This window comes from Typopeltis vanoorti, chromosome 8 (assembly GCF_054136105.1).
Source record: "Typopeltis vanoorti isolate ZY-2024b chromosome 8, IOZ_Tvanoo_1.0, whole genome shotgun sequence".
Taxonomy (NCBI): domain Eukaryota; kingdom Metazoa; phylum Arthropoda; class Arachnida; order Uropygi; family Thelyphonidae; genus Typopeltis; species Typopeltis vanoorti.
Genome location: NC_143556.1, coordinates 8,042,930 through 8,065,744, shown reverse-complemented (window position 1 = coordinate 8,065,744; position 22,815 = coordinate 8,042,930). Strand labels below are relative to the sequence as shown.

General features: G+C 36.7%; 1 protein-coding gene across 1 annotated transcript in view; it reads left to right on the top strand.

Annotated features, from left to right (window-relative positions):
- The window catches only part of LOC150103710 (nose resistant to fluoxetine protein 6-like), a 185,264-nt gene that overhangs the window by 26,361 nt on the left and 136,088 nt on the right, over positions 1 to 22,815 (top strand). The window contains exon 4 of the mRNA XM_090397060.1: positions 966 to 1,119. Coding sequence (XP_090253186.1) covers positions 966 to 1,119 — 154 coding nt within the window. The remainder of the gene's footprint in view (positions 1 to 965; positions 1,120 to 22,815) is intronic.

Here is a 22,815-nt window from a genome sequence, read left to right as displayed (position 1 = left end):
TTGTGTGTCTGCAGAGAATTTGAATGTGTTTAAAGCCTGGTACAATGAGCTGTGTGTATGATAAAAGGGACCTCCTAGATGAGTCTGTGACTCCACGGGGTCTTAGGATAATAATAATAATAATAATATATGTTTAGTTTAAAATTGTCAAAGGGAGAAAACTGAGCTGCTGATGAAATGTGTCAAACTACTTCCTAACAGCAAGGAATAGTTTCTTTTATATTATATTAATTGGACAATTTGTTGATTGTAGGAATAGAAGAAAACTAATACAGATGACTCACACTATAGCAAAGTTCTAGTCACAGCAGGATTAATTTTTTTATAGTGGATAGTTTGCTGTAGTAAATTTCTTTTATCATATCATTGTGTCTATAGCGATTTGATTGAGAGTTTGTTTTAGTGAGTCAGTTGCGCACTCAGTATTTAATCTTGGAGGGGGCAGAGCATTCAAGATTTCATCTTTGGGGGGGGGGTTGAGTAGATGATTTGAAAATACTACACATCGCATACGACCTATGACTGAGCATCTGCAATGATCGCTAATTCATAAGTAGTATAGAAATAGAAGACACGACGCAACATAAATAAAAGAAATTGAATTTTATTCAAGAAAAGATTTTTGGAAAATTTTCTAGTGTTTTTTTTCCTTTTTCGTTTGGAGGGGGCCAGGGCCCCCTGGCCCCCTTCCTGGGTGCGCCACTGTAGTGAGTAGTGAGATTCAGTTGTGTATGATCCTTGTGTTTCAAACATGTTTGTCTTTGATGCAAACAAAAAAAACAGGTGGAAAGACAAAGTTTGCATGTCTTGATAATATCAGTTATTTTGTTGGCTCAAACATACAAAGTTTATCTCTTATGATAAAATCGGTTGACTTTTTCAATGATTTGTATTTTCCCAAAACTGTGAACAGATATAGAAAAATAGGAAATATCGAAGCAATTTATTGTTTATATTTGTTACAGGTTAACTCCTCCATATATGATAGTTCTGGGCTTTCATGCTGCTCTGGAAAAATATTTTACTGGTGGACCATTTGCAACTGGAGTTAGTGATCCATATTGCAAAACAACATGGTGGTGGAATTTACTTTATATTAACAATTTCAAAGATAACATGGTAAACATTTGCTTTAGGGATAATTTTTTTTGTATGACTTAGTGTTTTCCTAGTTTCAAATGCATTTTCATAATATAACTGTTTTTGAGGAAATTACAACATATACTGAATATTAATTACGATAACTTGGTAACTTTTTGTAATACTTTTCTGATATGTTGGCAAAGTTAGATTTCCACCACTAGGTAACACAGCATGATATGATACATACATAGAGGTATATATCATATACCTCTATGTACATATACTGCCAACACATTGTGAACTGGACTCAAACTTCTATCATCCATGTGTGCTATGATGAGCTCGAGAGAAAGATTGTCGAATCTAGAGAAATTGCTCTAGATTCTTCCCATATCAACAACAGCCTAACTTGGTAACTTTTTGTAATACTTTTCTCATATGTTGGCAAAGTTAGATTTCCATCACTAGGTAACACAGCATGATATGATATATACATAGAGGTATATATCATATACCTCTATGTACATATACCGCCAACACATTGTGAACTGGACTCAAACTTCTATCATCCATGTGTGCTATGATGAGCTCGAGAGAAAGATTGTCGAATCTAGAGAAACTGCTCTAGATTCTTCCCATATCAACAACAGCCTAAGTTTTAATCTCTCTGATGCACATTTTGCCTCTATTCAGTATTGGCGCACTCGTGACAGCACGTAGTCTACGTTTATTTAGAACTCAAGCTCGCATTTTGTTTTCAAAAGCGCTGCTGTCTTTTGTACTTGTTCTATTAATGCAATTTTAAGTCTGTAATTTTTTATATATTTCTTTGACTGTGTTACCTGAAGATGTTGATCAATTCAACAAAACTAGTAAACTAGTAGTATCTTTAAATAAATCATGTCATCTCTTTATCTCTTGGTATCAGTCATCAAAATTTTTTAATAATATATATACATATGTATATATATGCTTCACAGCTTTCTTTGTAGATTCTTATCAGAAATGTTACACAAAAGTTATTTACGTCTGGAAAGACTCTATAAAGAAACTGTGAAGCACACATTTACAACCCAAACTGAACAAAAGTGATTGCTAAAACTTTCTCAATTTTGGGAAGTTACATTAACTAATCTATCTCTCATATGAGGAATGCATCTGAGAGGTACATAATAGGACATGGTGGAGCAGATGTCCCATAAAATACGGGATTGTCCCATTGTCCCGAGAAAACTCTTCGGGACAACTTTTTGTCCTGTATTTTAGAGTTCAAGACTGAATCACAAAATCGATGAGTTACAATTTCTATTCTATTACAAACATCGCTCTCCATCATTACAGGAACTGTAGACGTCTTGTTATTTTCTCAAGGCGAGTGATGGCAACACTGCAACAATGATAGGTTCGTTAGAACAGTGCACATGTGCATTGATATTTTGGAGTGTGCTGTGATATTGGCTCAGCTTTAAATAGCACGGAACGGTCCGCTTGGCCCAAGCCATTTTAGAAGCTTGCTCCGAGAGAAACAGATTGGTGCTTGCAGAGTATTAATTACTGTACAGCTGCTGTTAAAATTATATATTAGTATAAAATTATATAATAGATAGATTTGTATGGTTTTTCAGTTCTCCTGTGGTGCTGTTGAACATTGAAAATGCCGAAAAGGAAATGTGTACTGACACTTTAAAAACTCAATTTCCATTTTTAAAAAAAATCTACTAAATTGGGCGAGACAGATAAAGTGGAGTGTGCGGTTTGTGGTGGCTTGCTTACCTTCAAGCATGGCGGAAAGTCCGACATTGCCCAGCACATTGCTATGAAAAGACATAAATCAGCATCTCGAGCTAGTACAAGTTCAAAAGTCAGTGATTTCTTTACCAAGAAAGAGATGGGAAAAGTGGAAAAGATACAAAATTTCATATCTATAATAGTAAGTAAAAAACCATTTGAAGGCAACTTAAAGTGGCTTAATGAAAATATGCAGCCTAACGATTGGATTTACTATTTGTTTACTTATACTTAGTAAAGTGCGTGCATAGTAAACCTTACCACGCACATACTTGGAAAGTTAGAATCATTTTGTAAGACTGGCATATGTGATGGATGCACATACTAAACTTACACCTTCAGTCATAAGTGTCCCGTATTTTTTTCCAACGTATCTGGGATCCTTATGGTGGAGACACGTGGTAGTCAATCTCTTGGAAGGGAAGACACCTGACAGGACAGAATATTAACTAATACTCGCCATTCATGTTTTCCTTAATTGTAATTAATTTTGTTATTTTGCTTATACTGTAAAATAATTTATTAACTAAATTAATTTATTGTAATTTATTTTTAATATCTATTAATTCAGATGGAGCTATTCTCCTGCAGCTGACAGTGCACATAATATCACATGCTTTCGATTGAATTGTTCTTTTTAGTGTTTTCCTATAACTGCATTGACAATGGCTTTCAAACTTAGCTGAAAATTTTACAAATAAAGACAAAATTAATCATAAGTGATTCTGACCAGCATAATTTATGATGAACTCTCCCTCTTATGTCTTGATTTTTAGATGAAAGAACGCAGAACATTGCTGACTTGATGGGTGAAGCATAAATGCTTTTCATATTCCCCTTTGTCTGATAGGGAGTTCTTTGAGTGGAGAGTTATGGAGTGTTAAGCTCACCCAGGAAGGGCAGTGAGATTAGCTGTGGTCAGCTGAGCATAAAATTGACTTGGGTCTTTTTGTATTTGTAGAATTCTGTGTCATTGTAGTCTGAAGCTTGCTTGATCAGCGGGTTTGGATGATTGTTTGTCTTGGTGAAGAACTTTGCTGCTAGATCATGGAGGAGGGATGCGATGTAGGGAGTGTTGACTTCTCAGTGAATCTGGGAGTTTCTGAAAAATCATGGGGCATCCAGAATCATTCTCAGGCATTAGTTCTGTATCCTCTGCAGTTTTTGAATATTTTTATTCGAGGTGTGGCTCCATGTAGGAGATGCGTAAGTGATGACTGGCCATATTGCCATCTTGTATATGAGTAGTTTGTTCTGGATATCCACTTTACTTCTTCTGTTGATCATGGAGTAGAACTGGGCAATTGCTTTGGATGTCTTTGAGCTTATGCGTTTTATATGATTGGTGAATTGGAGTTTTTTGTCAAGCATGACACCGAGGTTTTTGACTTCATTCTGCCATGGGATCTTGACACCTAGCAGGTGTATGTCTTCCTTCATCTGAAACTTCTTTTTGGTGAACAGGATGGCTGAACTCTTCAGTGGGATTGTTTGGATCCTCCAGTCCATCAGCCATTTCTCCAATGTGTGAATACTCTTTTGGAGTCTTGATAGCTAATTTGAGACTGAGAGATCTTGCTAATAAAGCGATATCATCCGCATATAATGCTGTGATTGTTGAACTTGGATTTTGTGGAATATCAGCTATGTAAATAGAAAACAGCAGGGGAGCCAGAAGAGAACCCTGCAGCACACTTGCCAGGATCTTGTGTCTGGTTGATACGGTTTCATTTATTTTTACTTGCATGAATCTGTCTTTAAGGTAACTATCTATGATTTTTATTAGATTAATTGACATGTTAAATCTGATGAGTTTGTAGAGAAGACCTTGGTGCCACACCTTGTCAAAAGCCTTCGCAGCAATGTGGAGGTTCCAGTTGAGACCTGTGACGATAAATTCAAATAGTCAGTCTATCTGATGTGTGGTGCTATGGTTTTTTTCTGAATCCGAACTACTCATTAGGGATGATACCTAGTTTATCTGTTGCTGATTGAAACCTTGTAAGGATGAGTTTTTCTGCAACCTTGCCTAGGCTAGACAGTAGGCTGATAGGTCTGTAACTTTTGGGGAGTTGAGGGTTTTTTCCAATATTTTTGATTGGTGTGATGTCAGCCGTTTTCCATGCTAAGGGAAAATATTTGAATCTGATTATTGCATTGATAATATTGACTAGGTGCACAATGGCTTTTCTGGGGAGTAATTTGATTGTACTGTTTGTGATTCCATCTGAACCTGGAGCCTTGCTGTTCTTCAAGTGGGTTATGATATTTATAACTTCTGCTGGAGAGGTGGGTGTGATGGGTTCTGCGTTCTCCTTTTGTTCTGTTATAACCTGCCTGACTCTGCGGTGAATCTTGTAGATTAGACTGATGTTTAAATTCTCGTAAGAGGGGTTGCACTAAATTTCCAAATTGTCAACCAAAGCTTCTGCTTTTTCTTGGTCAGTATGAGCTGCTCCATTCTTGGTCTGAATTGGGGGTATGAGTTGCCTTTTAGTGCAGAGGAGTTCTCGTGAATTTCCAGATGGAGTTATCCTCTGGGTTCAGATTGTTCAGTTTGGTTTCCCAATCTTGATTTCTATGTTTTTGTAGAGCTTTGCGGATTTGTCTATTTAAATTATTCAGAGTTATTTTATCTTATGGGGCTTTTGTGTCATGGTACCTCTTTCTGGCTCTGTTTTTCAGCCTGATCAGGTCTATAATTTCCTCAGGGATCCGACCACTGGAATGAAAAACTGTGGTTTGTGTGACTGAAGTTAGTGCTTTTTTAATTTGGTAAGAGGTTGTTGACAGCTATATCTATCTCCTCTTTGTAATGGATAATGGGTGTTGGGCAATGTGGTCTGAGAGAGTTTTGGAGAACTTTTCCCATGATATAAAGGAGTGTGGAGGAGATAATTGTTCTTGTGTACCAAGCTTGAGCAGATTGGAGTTGTGATCAGATGATAATTCGTTTAGCATTTCCAGTTGGTATTGGTATCTGACGTTTCTAAGGACTGCAATGTCCAGTACATCTGATCTTCCATTTGGACTGTGATGAGTGGACTCTGTGGGTCCGGCTATAACAATAGAATTTTGCATTGAGTAATGGTTTAGGGTGCAGCCTTTGTCATTGATTGTGGAGCTATACCAAGCTGTATGCTTGGCATTGAAATCTCCAGCCATGATGATGGAGTCTGTGGAGCTGAGAATGGAGTCCAAGTCAGATACCACTAATGGAACGTTGGGTGGGTTATATACTGCACAGATTTTGATACTGCCAGCATTGTTTGTATGGACTTCAATGCCTGTTATCTCTAGGTTTTTGGTTTGTGGATTGGTCAGTACGTTGTGGCTTATGTAGTTTTTAATGAATATGGCTGTGCCTCTTCCACTGGCAGTGAGTCTGTCTGTTTTGTACATTGCATAGTTCCGTAATTTAGGGTTATTAGCTGGTCTGAGATGTGTTTCATTTACTAGAATTATCTCAGGAGTATATCTGTGAGTGAACTCTTGTAGTTGATTTTGTTGTTCAATCCATTTGCATTCCATGCAGTTATGGTAAGTGGTGTAATCTAGCTCGCCTCCTTGTGGTGCACCATGGGTAATGCTAATTGAGCTAGAGCGATTTGACAGCCAGTCTAACACTTGGTTCTCCTAGCTAAGGCATGCAGTCAAACAATACTGATTTTTCTAATTTTATTGATGATGCTGACAAAAAACTGGGATTTAGACTTAAGATGTGTCAACTGAATATCGAGGAAAATAACAGAGTGAAATGTGACTATCTCTGCAAAATACTACAAGAAAATAACATTGACATTGTGCTTCTTCAAGAAACGCATGCTGAAAATGAAGACAACCTTAATAGAAGAGGAAAAATAATTGGTTACAATTGGATTGGTGCTACATACCACCAGAATTGTGGCATTGCAACATATATCAAGGATGATATAGGAAATGCTTCTCTCCTGACAACGAGATGTGATAACGATACCCATCTTGTGAGTGTGAAAATTCACAACATAACAATAGTCAATGTCTATAAACCTCCTTTAACATCATGGTCTATAGATGTGATACATACTTATCAACATCCAACAGTATGGATTGGTGATTTTAATAGCCATCATGAAGAATGGAAGTACCATGATAACAATGACTGTCGGACTACTCTCGTTCAATGGGCAGAAATAAATAATATACAACTTGTATTTGATGCCAAAGATAGAAACAATTTTAGATCATTAACATGGCAAACAGAGTCTAATCTGGACTTATGTTTTGTTTCAATAAACACAGAAGGGCAACCATTACCAGCAAGACGATATGTACTTTCTAACTTCCCACACAGTCAACATTGACCGGTGTTACTGGAAATTGCCTATAGCAAGATCGTTTCCATGACCACGTTGGAATTTTTAAAAAGCAAAATGGAGAAATTGTGTGAATGAATTGGATAAATGTGTTTGTTGGATACCTGCTAGAGTTACAGAGTACAAGAGATTTGTAGGAGCAATCATATCAGCTGCAAAAAAATATATCCCTAGAGGTTACAGAAAAGATTATGTCCTCAGATGGAATGAAGAGAGTGAACATCTCTACAGGAGTTCCTGAAAAGTGAAGATCCTGAAATAGCAGATGAATTACTACATAGCCTGAACTCATCTCGAAAAACAAAATGGATTGATACAGTTGAAAACCTTGACTTCAAACGATCAAGTAGAAAAGCTTATAAACTTCTCCAACAACTATCCACAACTAATCTACCAAAAAGAAAAAGTAGAATTATCTTCCCTGAGAAAATAGCTAATCAAATCGTTAATATGTCAAGGACACCTAGGGACCATGAACATACCAAGAAAGTTAAGAAAGAACTTAGAGCTTTAAAAATAAATGCCCCTGCTTTCTCACAATATTCCTCAATCTTCACTATAGATGAAGTAAAAGCCGTCATAAAAGATATCAAAGCAGGCAAGGCCCCAGGCTTCGCCAGTGTCCATCCTGAATTTCTGATTAATAGTGGGCCAAATACAAAAAATGGCTCTGTGAATTCTTTTCTGATATATTATTGACTGGCCGACTACCTAGCCAGTTTAAGAAGTCAAAAATAGTTGCTATTTTTAAACCTGGAAAACCACCCCAAGAGGCAAAAAGCTACAGACCTATTGCTTTATTGAGTTGCACCTATAAAATGTTAGAATGCCTTCTGTACAACAGATTGTCCATACCAATTATGCAGCATGTCCCAATTGAACAAGCTGGTTTTAGAGAAAAACGTGGTTGCTGTGATCAAGCACTCACTTTAACATCATACATAGAAGCTGGATTTCAGAAGCAAGAAAAAACATCAGCTGTCTTCTTGTACCTAACAGCAGCCTATGAAACAGTATGGCGTGAAGGTCTTATATACAAATTTCTTAGCATTGTCCCATGTAAATGGACTGCACACTTAATTTCCTCATGCTCACTGAACGTTTCTTTCAAGTTATATTAGGAAATAAAATGTCCCGATAATGAAAACTTAATAATGGTCTTCCACAAAGGTCAGTATTGGCACCTTTACTATACACATGTGACTTGCCTGCTACCATCTCACGCAAGTTCTGTTATGCTGATGATACTGTAATTGCCATTCGACACAAAAGCATGAGTCAGGCTGAAGACGTACTTACAAAAGATCTGAAAACAATAGGTGAATATTACAAAAAATGGAGGTTCCAGGTCAATCCAGACAAAACAGAAGTATCAAGCTTTCAACTTAATAATCACATGGCAGATGTCACTTTACATATCTTCTTTGAAGGATGTTTTCTATGACACAATAAGTTTCCAAAGTACTTGGGTGTGACCCTGAACCGCACGCTCTCTTACAAGCAACACCTAACAAATGTTTCTGCTAAATTAAGAACCCGTAACAACATAGTAATACAAAAACTAATAGGCATGACATGGGGAGCAACAGCTGATAATCTGCGGATTACAGCTCTTGGTCTAGTTTTCTCTGTTGCCGAATATTGCTCACCAGTGTGGCTAAATATCACACACATATTAAACTTGTTGATGGCCAACTGAATAATACAATGAGACTGATTTCTGGCACAATTAAATCAATGCCCACACACTGGCCTCCAGCTCTTAGTAACATTGTTCCACCGAATCTGCACAGGACTAAGGCTCTCTTACAGGAGTATAAGAAAATCTTGGAGAACACAGCCCTACCAATACATTTAGATCCCCCAGACTTAAGTGTACGACAATTGAGATCAAGACATCCACCACTACAATTAGCCGGACTACTACAATCTAACTTTGACCTGAAGCAAAAGTGGCAAGAACAGTGGGAGAGCCAGACAGATGACATCACAAAATTTGCTCTTAATGAATTACAAGACAGTTTTAATGGTTGCTCACACCTCTCATGAAAATCCTGGACTCGACTTAATAGAATATGAACTGGTCATGGTGTATGTGTGGACATGCTTTTTAAATGGGATAAACGACCATCCCCGCATTGTGATGTGGAGCTCAGAGACAAACTGTGGACCATATTGTGACTCAGTGTTATCTGCATATTCAGGAGACAAATTGGACTTTTTAAGTGCTACACCAGAAGCTATGAACTATCTGACCAATATGGATGTAACCTTTTAATTTTATTGATTTTTAAAATGACTTTTTACTTTTAATTTTATGTTTTTAAAGTGACAGTGTATTGTACTGCATGTTTTGATATTCATGCCATATGAATAAATAAAATAAATAATAAATGGTAAGGAAGTTAAGCTTATATTTCCTATTGCTCATGATTGAGGGCTGTCAGAATGGAATGGATACCTTGAAGGAATTTCTTCGTGGAGGTTGGTGTAGGATTTGTTTTGCTGAATTCCTGAGGCATGGTAGCTAGTGAGGCAATTAGAACTGATGTAAGGTTGGAGTTTGTAAATTCGTTGGAGGAAGTATTCTTGGATCATGCAGCCTCAACGTATGTTTTGGTCCTGGTTTCAGGTTGATTTCCTTTCTGAGCTGTCAGTGTGGAGGTTATTTGAACTGGATGGTGATCTGCACAGTTGCCCAGGGTGTCACTGCTGGGTGATGGATGAACGGTTTTGGGAGACCCGCGGTTCTTTGGGTGTGCTATGCATCCTTTATAGTTGGCAGGGTGAGGACCTCCGCAGTTTGTGCACTTAGCTGGTGTAGATCTTGGCTTGGTGCATATGATAGTTTGGTGGCCTTCACCAAATTTTAAGCACCTGAAGTTGTCCCAGCATAGCTTTTGAGCGTTCCCAAACTGCTGACACTCTCTTTCTTAGGGGTTCTGTAGTGATTCTGAGGCCGCAGACAGCAGTCAGCTCATATATTTTCTTCTGGGTGTTATCAATCTCCACAAGTACTAAAGGCACTGGCCTTTTATCAGACCTGAGCATCTTATTTACTTTGATTGGGATCAGGCTCTGGTTGCTTAAATCAGCTGAGATTTCTTCTGGAGTGATTCCTTCTGTGACTCTACGTATTACCACCTTTAAGGTCTTTTCTCTTGGTAAAGCGAATGTATGGTAAGGAAGATTTTTGGTGTCCAGTAGCCTTGTCATCTGCCTGTAGTCAGTGACAGTGGCTGGCTGGATTTTGACTCCCTCATCTGAGTTTTTTGCCCAGGAGTATGTGATGTTTTGCTCCCTGAGGGATGATATGACAGAAATCCATTTCTCCTTGTCCCATAGAATAACTGGGGGGACCTTCTCCAAGTTTTTCGGCGCATCCTGTGTGGGTGATTCATCCTCCATAAGATCGTCTGCTGTTCCTCTCCATTTGTTGGAGTGCTTTTCTTGTGAGTTGTTATTACGGGGGTTTTTAGATGGTGGAACAGTTATGAATTCCCCTTGGGTTTCTTCATCCTCTACTTCTCGATCATTTGTTTGGGTGTATACGTTTAAATAACACGGCCAGTCAGTCTCAAACTTTGCCATGATAAGTTTTAAAACTTCTAATGACTCCTCCTTGTTTAGAGTCTTAATCTGTTTATTGATACCTTTCATACCAATCGGGAATCTCCTGGAGTTATGTAAGGGCTACGAAAAAATCCCTCAACAACATGGGGCAGTGAGCCTACGATTCAGTTGCTTTTAGTAATTAATCAATGATGGCGATTCCAACGGTGGTTAGGCCTATCGAATTGCCCAATTACAGTCCACTTACCTGTGATGTTAACTTGCTGTTCTTGTATATAATTCAAAAACTATAATCACGTCTCTGCTAGTTAATCTAGCAGCTACACTAGGAAACCAGAGTTTCACATCGTACTTGCATTACAGTAGTAGTCGACTTTAAATATCCTCGATCATTCACCTCTGAATCACATGAAAACTGATTGTCACTAACTCCTCAATTCTAGATGAAAGATTGAAATAATGCAGAAGTCATATTTCCATATACAAGTAGTCAAAAGGTGGCACAACTTATTACTAAAATACTCTGGATTAGAGACAGATGTTGAAAGTTTTTCACTGCGTTATACTATAAATTAAAGATGCCAAGAAGTTATATTCTTGGTTTCATCCTTTATCCAAGTGTATGTAAACTTTGTTTGCATACACTTGGCCAGCCTGGTTGGCTGAGTGGTTAGCATATCCACTTTCCAGCTAAAAGGCTGTGGGTTTAAATCCCGCTGTGGGCATGGAAGTTTGTGATTGTCTGTGAAAACACTAGTGGTGGTCGGCGGTAGATGGCATTGGTAGATGATGAAAGTAGTTGTTGGATTGAGTGGTGAAGACGGAGAGTTAAGCAGTGGGTTCCCTCCCTCGGTGAGTCTTTGGTCTCCTGGAGGTGTCACGTCCAGGATGCTAAGGCAATTCATGTGAAGTTATTAGCCTCTATATACAAGTAGCCCAGCCATGAAGTGACTTCACATGCAAACTTTGTTTGCATACAGTTGGACAAAGGATGAAACTAAAAAGACAACTTCTTGCCATCTTTAATTTATAATATAACCAACTGAAAAACTTTCAACATCTGTCTCTTATACAGAGTATTTTAGTAAAAAGGTGTGACACCTTTTCACTACTTGTATATGGAAATATGACTTCTGCATTATTTCAACCTTGGTATCACTTCTGGGTCTGGCTCCCACCGATGAGACCTGAATGAAGGTTAAAAACTGGTCTGGGTAGTGGCCCTTCCCATAATGCATAGCATTATACATGTCCATAAGGATGTGCACATTGCATTATGGGATTCAAAGGAAATTGATGTGAAGTAATTAGTCTCTATATACAAGTAGCCCAGTTATGAAATAATTTCATGAGCAAACTTTGTTTGCATACACTTGGATAAAGAATAAAACCAAGAATATAACTTTTTTTTTTTATAGTTAATATTTGGTCCTTTTCACTAAATATGATATATTATATTGGATTTATTGGACCATGGTTTAGATAAAACATATGTACATAATCGTCGACAAGTTTCGCCAGCTGGGGTCTGTCTGGCTTTATCAAGATGGGTAAAGTTATACTAACATTAAATGCTAACAAAAGAATGCAGTAATGACTTAAAAAACAGTTAAACAAATTGAAGAGCATGCGTGACATCAAAAGCATAAAGCATGGAGACTTAGTCATTGTTATTAAACCCTGTTTTATAATTTTTCATGTTATTGACTTGCTTTTGAACCTATTTTAACTACACGGCACTTATTAAGATCTCCTAAAGACAGCATTGCTTTTTACAAATACGCAGGGGTTTATTGCATACTGTGTTCATGTGGACTGACTTACATAGGCCAAACTTCATGAAGCCTAAACATCCGAAAGGAAAAACATGTCGGTGATGTAATTAATAACAGAACAGACACCTCGGGATTAGTACATCGTTTCTCAGTTTCAAACCATTCCATAGATTTATGGAATACTGTAATGTAGAACTTCTACATTACAGTATTTACAGTATCTTTAAAGAAGTTCTACTGTAATGTAGAACTTCTTTAAAGGTTCTACATTACAGATGTAGAACCTTTAAAGAAGCTGCAGAAGTACTACAGACAGGAAACAACCTCAATAGGGACCAAGGCATAATATTAAAAGATATTTGGAAAATCTTAATTAATTCATTTTGTTTAGTAGAACTCAATTACGTGAAAAATTATAAAACGCGGTTTAATAACAATGACTAAGTCTCCACGCTTTATGCTTTTGATGTCATCTGGGCTCTTCAATTTGTTTAACTGTTTTTTAAGTCGTTACTGCATTCTTTTGTTTGCATTTAATGTTAGTATAACTTTACCTGTCTTGATAAAGCCAGACAGACCCCAGCTGGAACTTGTCGACGATTATGTACATATGTTTTATCTAAACCATGGTCCAATAAATCCAATATAATGTATCATATTTAAGAATATAACTTCTTGGCCTTGAATAGATTGCGTGAATGGGCAGTAAGTGGAACTGTCATTTCAGTATTGCAAAGTGTAAGGTTTTGAGATTTGGTAAGCAATGATGAGATGCAAAGTATACACTTGGTGAGGAAAGGAAGTAGAGGAAATGAGAGATGTAGGAGTGATCACATTGGATAATGGCAATGATGCAGAGGACCCCTGATATGCAGAAATAGAGAGATTATGATGCCATTGTATAAGGTTTAGATAAGACCTCCCGTATGAATTATAGTGCACAGATTTGGTCGCCGGGTTTTCATGGTAACAAGGATATGTTGGACTGGGTCCAGAGAAGAGTCACAAAGGTGGTCAGTGGTCTTTGGAATGTGGACTACAAGAACAGACTGAGAGAATGTAAGTTGCAGAGCCTCGTTAATAGGAGGAAGAGGGAGGGGGATATGATTGAGACATATAAGCTAGTCAGGAATTGTTATCACATCGACATGGAGGAGATTTTTCATAGAATGGGAGAGGGTAGGACAAGAGGTCACCATTACAAACTGTATAAGGAGGATGTGAGCAGAGTGAGGAGTAGGTTTTTTGTATGGAAAGTGGTTGGTGAGTGGAATTCATTGCTTGAGTGTGTTGTCGGCATAGACACATTGAATCAGTTTAAAACACGTTGGATGCGCATTGTGTGCAATAGTGTGTACCTCCAACGATGAGGTCTCCGACTCCATGGAGGTCAGATGTTAATAATAATAATAATGATGAGAATCCGCTAATGAAAGAAATAATGGGATACTCATCACAAAGGGTCAAACACATGCCCCTCAACCTTTATATCAACATTACAGTCCATTATTCCAGAAGAAGATGAAACAATTAACATAGATTAAAATTGAGAAATAAGCAAATAACATAATAATAAAATTAAAATAACAGATGAGATATTAGGAAAAAGTATTTAATATTTACAGAATCTTTGGCTAAGTTTCCTAGTCATTATCAATAATCTCTAGGAGGGAGAAACTATCAAAAACTTAAGAGTTCATCAATCTACACTTCTGATGATTTTATGGTCTTCCAAAGATACATCACAAAAATGTTCTGTTAAAACCTACAGGGTGTTCGGGATAAATTTGACATATTTATAATTAATTATATTTTTCCGTAAGTTACATGTATTAACACACACTTCTCTTCATTTAAAAGTTTGGACCCTTCTTCATTCATATACAAGATGTCAGAAAGGATGGATAGCTGGAACCCACCTGAATCATGGAAGAGAATAACTTGTATCATGATGATTCGTGCCCGCCATCAAAATAAGGATATTACGACTGCTGCGCAATGCTCCCTGAATACAGTAAAAACAATCAGGCATGAACTAGAGACTTGCAATGGTGACTACGAGGATGTAGCAAGAAGAAAGATCCCTAGCAGACGATCTGATTGCGTTCGTACAGCAGAATTCCTCGCAAATCTGCAGGAACAGGTGTTGAAGAACCCTGGCATTGGAATTCGGGCTTTGTTCGTGGAGTTGCTAACTGTAGTCAAGCCCTGGATAACAAGGGTAGCCAATGGTAGGCCGTATGTATGGCAGCAGGATTCGGCCCCTTGCCACACCTCTGGGAAAAGTCAAAAATGGTTGTCTGAAAATTTCTACGACTTCACCAGTCCAAATGTTTGGCCTCCAAACTCCCCAGACCTTAACCCCATGGATTATTTTGTATGGGGCGCAGTTGAAAAAGACACCAATCGCACTTCCAGTAATACAAAAGCCCAGTTAATGGATAAAATTAAAACAGTTTTTGCGGCCCTTCCCAGGGAGACTGTAGCATCAGCTTGTTCGAGGTTCCGAAGCAGAATTGAAGCTGTGATCGATGCTAATGGTGGTTATTTTGAGTAAATCTTGTTGATAGTATTGTAATTAACTCTGCCTGTAATGTTTTTTTGTCAATTCATTAAATTTAATAGATACAAAGAAGATTTTCTTTTTCCTTACGAAACTGTCAAATTTATCCCGAACACCCTGTATTGTGAACTGTATAGATTGTCTGACCTTTAAACTCTCAAGACATTTGTCAAATCTTCTCAAAATCTTGTCAAATTTCCTGAATTTACAGGAAATTCTGCTTCTTTCATTCAAAATTCAAAAGATTGCAAGAATATGATATCAGGATTATCTTTACATCCTATAGATATTTTAATTAGTTTTCATGGTTCGCTCTTCACAAACATCTTTCTAACCAATACAATAGAATCACTATACAATGACTTTCCTGCTGATATTGTAAAATTATTTGCATTTGTCATAAATTCAGGTTACTTTATTTGACAAAATAAAAACAAACTGCACAAACATATAGAAGGAACTGTAATCTGATCTCCTAATTCTCCTACTCTAGAAATGATTCTATGGAACAAATTTGAACAATATATTTTCAATGTCTTCACCTAAACCAGTGGTGTTCAACCTTTTTTTACTACGCGAGCTACTTTTCTATAAAAAGTAATTTGGCGGTGTACTCTTTTATATATAAGTTATTCCGCGATCTACTCTCATATATATAGATCACGTTCCCCCAACCTGATATCTGATTACGCGCAAATAAACAACTGAAAATAAACAACTAAAAAATATACACAACTAAAAGCTTTATTTGTGTATTTAGAAATTTATTGATCACTTTTAATTATTTTAATACAACAAAAAAAAAATATATATATATATATTGGAATAAAATATTTATTTTTCTATTTTGGAAAACCAAAGTTAGAAAAAACAACAGATTGATTACAAACTCACAAGTTACAGGAAATGCTGGTTGATTAAAAAAAAAAAAAAAGTTAATGTGAAATTTGACATTGTTTGGACCTTGGAATATTTTCATAGTCAAGATGATATGAAGAAGTGGCCAATTGCGGACAATCATCCAAATGATCATTTGTAATTTGGTTTCTTAATTGATTTTTTTATGACAGTCATATTTGAAAACTTAGATTCTGACAAGTATATCGATCCAAAACACGATAGAATTTTTCGTGTAATATCAGTTAATAATAGGAATTTTTCATGTGGATACTTCCAAATGGCTTCATTGTTTATTGATTTTAAATGTAAACTATTCTGAATGTTTATTATCTCAAGTTCTACTTCAGCTTGGTTTATATCAAACAGCCCACTAATTTCATTTGAAATTTCTGTGATGTTCAAATTTTCTTGAAATGGATTATTGATAAAAGATACAATCATTTCAGTTTTATTAAAATCTTTAAATCTTGAATTTATTTCTTCCTCAACTAATTCTATTTCACAAATAAATTCTTTTAAATCATAGCGAAGCATTTCTTGATTTTGTTCAAAAATTTTTAATAAATATGGGAGATGTTTAAATTCGCAGTCATTTATATTTTTCTTTAATAAAAGTAAGTATTGTTGAAAAGTTTTTATTGAACTTAACATGTCAATTAAATTTTTACCTCTACCTTGTAACTCTAAATTTAAATTGCTTAATTTCGTAGAGAAATCTACTAAAAATAAGTGTAACAACCATCGTTTATCACTCAATTCTGATAAATATCTCCTTTTTCATCAAGAAAAATTTTTATATCGTTAATTAATACAAGAAATCTTTCTAAAAATTGACTTCTGCTGAGCCAGAGAACATTATTGTACAACAGAAGTTCCCTATCATCATCTGCCTGTAATTTAAATAACCGCCATTGCAGGGCTTTTCCTTAAACAGAATTTACAATTTTAAATATAATATCCAAAACATCTTTTGTGTTTAATCTTTTACTACACAGTACTTGTTGGTGAATAATACAGTGGTACGTTAAAAAATCTGGATATTTGTCATCGTTTTTACATAATGAAATGAAGCCTGATTTATTACCTATCATTGCAGGAGCACCATCAGTAGTAATAGACACAAGTTTAAAAAGCGGAAGTTTATGTTGTTTCACAAATTCATCAAATGCCGAATAAATGTCTTCTCCCCAAGTCCTTCCCAATAATGGTATAATTTTAAAAGCTCTTCTTTACTTGAATAATCTTGAAATACCATGTGAATAAATACCATTAACTGAGCAATATCAGTGAAGTTGTTTGATTCATCAAATTGTAATGAAAATGCAACACACTGCTGAATGTCGGACAGTAACCTGCCCTGGAGACTTTTCTCCGGCAATTGGAACTCTTCCTTTTGACAATTAGAAACCTTGTCTCTGGCCTAGAAGTAGTCTCTCTCTCTCTCTCTCTCTCTAGCAGATCTATAATGTATTGATCTATAAATGTGGATCTGGATAGTCTCTCTGACAGCGACTCTGGACCCAGCAGTCTCCTCTCTGACAGCAATTCTGGAACTGGGACCCCTTCTGCTTGCTTCAGTTCCTTTTTATTAGGCTTCCTCTGAGACCTCACATGAAGTTTGGCAACCCTCAAAGAATCAGTATGAGTCTTTCATCTTAAGTTTTAAGTTCGGCACGCCTTTTGTTCTCCTCCGTTTTCTTTTGATTGTAAGTTGTCTGCCATCGGAAAGTTGTTTGAACTCTTTCCGACTAACTTCGGAGATGTTTACACTTAGAGCCTGCAAGCTTTTCTCATACATACAAGTTTCAATAACAATCTTTCTAATGTTGCCATGTACAGCTTCGGCAACAAAACATTGCCTTTGTTTTTAACACTCTAACATATTCTTATTAAAGCAGTATATACAGTTAGCTTCAAAAGAGTTATTTACAAAAACATCTAATACAAACTATACCGAGACAAACAAAGTTTATTTTTTTACAATATTCACATGGGACTTAACCTAAGTAAAAAATCGATGTAATGTGCTTTAAAATATTTAATATTTAGGCTACAATCGAGTTTTTACACTTTGCTTATAATCATGTTCACTTGGCTCGCTGTTTGACTTACACTGATCCAAATTAATTCATTTACCCGGACTTATAAGAAAATTACTGATTTGACAATTTTAACGAAAAATAAATAAACAATAGCAATGCATTAAAGCGAATTAAAAATAATACAAAATAATGATAAATAAAATATTATGTTTTCAGTTTTAATTAAATTTGTAAGTAAGGAGGAATACACAAGAGATCGACCGTTCGATCGTGATCGATGGGTTGAACACCCTGACCTAAACCATCTATTTGGTACAGATATATTTCTGCTGTTTGGAACTCTTCCGTGTCTGATCATCATGAACTTCTTCAGAAAATTAATTCAGTACACCCAAGAATTAAATTTACACTTAAAGTAGAAGATAACAACTGTTTTACTTTTCTGGACATTCTCATTCAGCATCAACATAATGGCAGTCTACAGTTCTCGGTATACAGAAAACCAACTAATATTGGTAAATATATAAATGCTGCTTCGCATCATCATTCCTGTCACAAATATTGCGTGATTAAAACTTCAGTTCACAAAGCCCATATGATTTGTTTTACTATTATCTTTTAAATAATGAATTGTCATTTATTAGAGCTAGTTTCATCTCTAATGGTTATAATACAAAAATAACAGTAAAATAATTCATAATGATGGCCTTCATCCTAATTCTTCTGGAGTAGAAGCTTCTAGAATTTCAAGAAGCCATTTTACTAACTTTTGCAATATGCCCTCTGAACTTCAACTCTCTATCAACACCATTATCCTGAAGTCCCTAGCCTCATGAATGTCCTGTAATCTAGTACCATCAATGTGACACACAGTATGCAAATTTGCAACCTGAAGAGTATAAACTTGCATTTTGCAACATTAAATTAACAATCATTATTCTTTATCCCCAATGCCATCATTCGGCAGGATATCTACATTACCTTTATCTACTAATGCCCTCTCCAGTTTTGCATCGCCATCAACCAACTGAATATCTCCTGCTTCAATCTTTTCCTATACATATTAAAGAATAGTGGCTCTAGTAGAGAACCCCTGAGGTACTCCACTAGTTACCCTCATTCTCCTAGATTCCATTCCACCATATACTACTAACTGGTGTCTATCTTTCAGCTATTCCCCCCCCCCCACACACACACCCTGCTTGGAAGGAAGTCATCACACGCCCCAGATACTGGCTACAAACACTATGTGTTTGTAGCCAGTATAAATTGGAGGAATATAATGCTCCCAAGTCAGTGCAACTGTGTCCTGAAAAAATGGATGCGAGAAGGGAACTGTTGGAGTTTCAAATAGGCATTGTAACAGGATACCATGATACCATTTGGCAAACTGTTGACAAATTGGACCATCCCAGGTCAAGAACGAGATGGAAGTGCAAGGAGTCAGCTGCAAGTGCTACTCACCACACTTGCTGTGACTGTAGGGAGCTACAAAGGATAATATGTAAAACTGCTATTCATTGAATGTGGAGTTCCAAGCATTGACTGGAATGTGAATCTGCACAAAAACATTCAGAACCAAGGCTCACAACATGGTAGGACCACAATATGCAAACCAAACATTACCTTAACCAAATGCAGCATCCTCTACAGTGGTGAATGAGTATGTATAGTGGAATGTGGAAGCATGGAGACCTGTGTTATGGAGCAATGAATCACATTACTCCCTCTACCAAGCAGATGGGTGTGGGTGTGCTGGATTCCCAGTGAATTTTTATAGAATGCATAATCCCACCCATGAAATTCGGAGGTGGCAGTGTGATGGTATTGTCCTGGTTTTGCCTTGTACTTCTGTTTGTGGTACCACGATCATCAAATTCCGAGAGATATCTGAACACTCTGGACAATACAGTGCTTCTTTTTGTGACTGGCCTCCACAGAATCCTGATCTGAATCCTATTGAACATCTGTGGGTTGAACTGGAGAGTCAGGTGAGATGAAGGGACATCTGCCTCACGATGGTGCAGCACCTTATTACATGCCTACAGGAAGAATGGCCCAAAATTCCCATTGATTGATATCATACCCTTGTAGACAGCATGACCTGTAGGATTGCTGCACTCATTGCAGTGAAATGAGATACATCTTACAGTCATTTCCTTTATCCAGTTCGAACTGCCACTATATTATAAAATGCATATAATGTAATAAGATGGGTCCTGTGGCTGTTTGTTCCTTGTGCACCACAGTGTCTATTGACTTCTTTCCAAGCAGTGTATATTTCTGTTTTTCTCTAACTTTTGTAATAGTTTTGCATATGGTATTCTGTCAAATGCCTTTGCTAAGTCCAGTAGCATTGTGGTGCAGCCATTTCCTTTATTCAGTTCAGCTGTTACTGTATTATAAAATGCAAATAATGTACTGAGACATGACCTACCCTTTACAAAGCCATGCTACTCCTGTAGAGTATTGTATCCCTATCTAACTACTGTTGGATTTTACCTTTATCAAACTTTTGCAATACTTTAACAACCATTCCTGTTATATTAATTGGTCTGTAGTTTATTGCTTCTTTTTTGGGGCCACATTTATCTAATGGAACTATCTGACTCTCTTTTCACTTCCTTGTAACCTTGCCAGGTCTGTGACTTCGATTTATCAACTTCATCAGAGGCAATGCCAGTTCTCTTGCCCATTCACATAGTACAAGGGTTGACATCTCATCCAGTTCCACTCTGTGTTGACATCTCATCCAGTTCCACTCTGTGTTGACATTCATATTTTTCAATATGCTGAACACCTCCTGTTCATCTACCTCAGTTTTGACATGCATCTCTGTCACATCAGCAACCGCAAAATCTCCACCTGGCTGGTATACCTTTGCAAAATGATCACTCAGTAACTTAAACACTTCTTGTCCTTCTGTCATTTCACTACCACCAGCATTGATTAAAGTCATCCTATTAGACATTTTTTCTCTTGCTACATAATTTCACCTGCTAGCCTCGATTGGTGTCGAGGCTAGTAGGTGAAAAGACGTACTGTCAGAGAGAGCTACTAAAAGATTTGTGATTTTTGTTGATTTATCAAGTGTTTTCTTATATTTAATTGTATATTTTAGTATATTATTTTAGTTTTATTAGTGTAGTTATTGTACTAAAGTGTTTTATAACATAATTTCAGAAAAATTGTTAGCTTTTAATTTTTTTTTAAAAATGGAGCCAAAAACTCGTCGTAACAAGGAAGTGACTAAAGCTAAAGTTGCTACTGAAGAGAGCGTTTGTCCTGAACAACAACACTGCTGCAGTGATGATAATAATTTATCTGAGGATACGCTGACATTAGAAATAGCTCGGTTAAAAGAAATTATTAGGAAATCCACCAGGGAATTGGAAAATGTGAAAAAACATTTGTTTAAACTTTGACAGGATAAGAAAAAGGATGAGAACAAGAACAGACAGGAAAATACTGAACTTGGTAATCAAAATATTAATAACAAGGTAAGTCAGTTAATATCTAAGAAAAAAGAGGTAATATGGCATGGTGAATCAATTTTAAAATTTGCGTTTGCTGAGTGAGTCACCACTTCTTGTTTCCAAGGGAGCGAAAATTAAAAATATGACACACACATAATTGAAAACCAAAAAAGAAATGTAAAAGAAATGGTAGTGCTGGTAGGCACTAATAATTTAAGTGGTGACAAACACAGTATGCGATAAGACATGAAGGGTCTGTTGGAAGAAGCGAGAAAGAAATGTGGGAGAGTAAAAATTGTAGGATTACTACCTAGATATGATAGAACTCAGTTAAGGAGGGTGATGATAGCAAATGATTTCACTCACCGGCTATGTAGAAGATATGGATGTGAGTTTTTAGATGTGTGGGGTGTGTTTGATGGCAGAAAAAATTTGTATAAGAATGATGGCCTGCACTTGAATTCATTTGCATTAGAAGCCTGGAGAAATTACTTCTTGGTATGAGACTTAATGCAGACAGTCAGGGAAACTAGAACATCAAGGGAGTAATGGGAAAAATGTGTGTGAAAGTTCAGCTACGGTATACAAACGTGATAAAGATATAAATGCCTGGCGTAGGAGTGGAAAAATATGCTTTGGGTTCGGACCTTCTAAGTATGTCTGGGGAGGGAAAAGAGAAAATTCTAGAACAAGACCAAATACATTGCATATCTAATTATAAGAATAGGCTAGGTCATAATTTATTATGTCTATACACAAATGTCAGGAGCATTAGAAACAAAGGGGTTGAGTTTGTTGCTTTATTGAATATGATGTGGCCTAAGATTGTTGGCATTAGTGAAACCTGGCTATCAGAATCAGATATGGTAAGTGGGATCGAGCTTAACGGATATACTTTTAGGAATGACAGAAGAGATAGGAGAGGAGGAGTAGTGCTACTAATTATATCAGATGACTTAAGTCCAGTTAGGGTAGAAATACAAGAAAACAATGATGGTAACAATGTCCCATGTAGCGAAGACTTTGAGTCTATTTGGTGTGAAGTGGAGGTTAACAGAATGAAATATATGGTGAGGTGTTGCTACAGACCTGGCTTCTCAGTTGTAGGGGATGAAACTGCAGCATATGGGGAAGGATATAGGGTTGGTGAGATGGATAGGAGGGTGTTTGATGGAGAGATATCAGAGAGTAGTTTATTCAGGAGTAGAGTCCAAAACATGGCCTGTGACTAATGGTGCCGCAGGGTTCTGTTCTTGGATC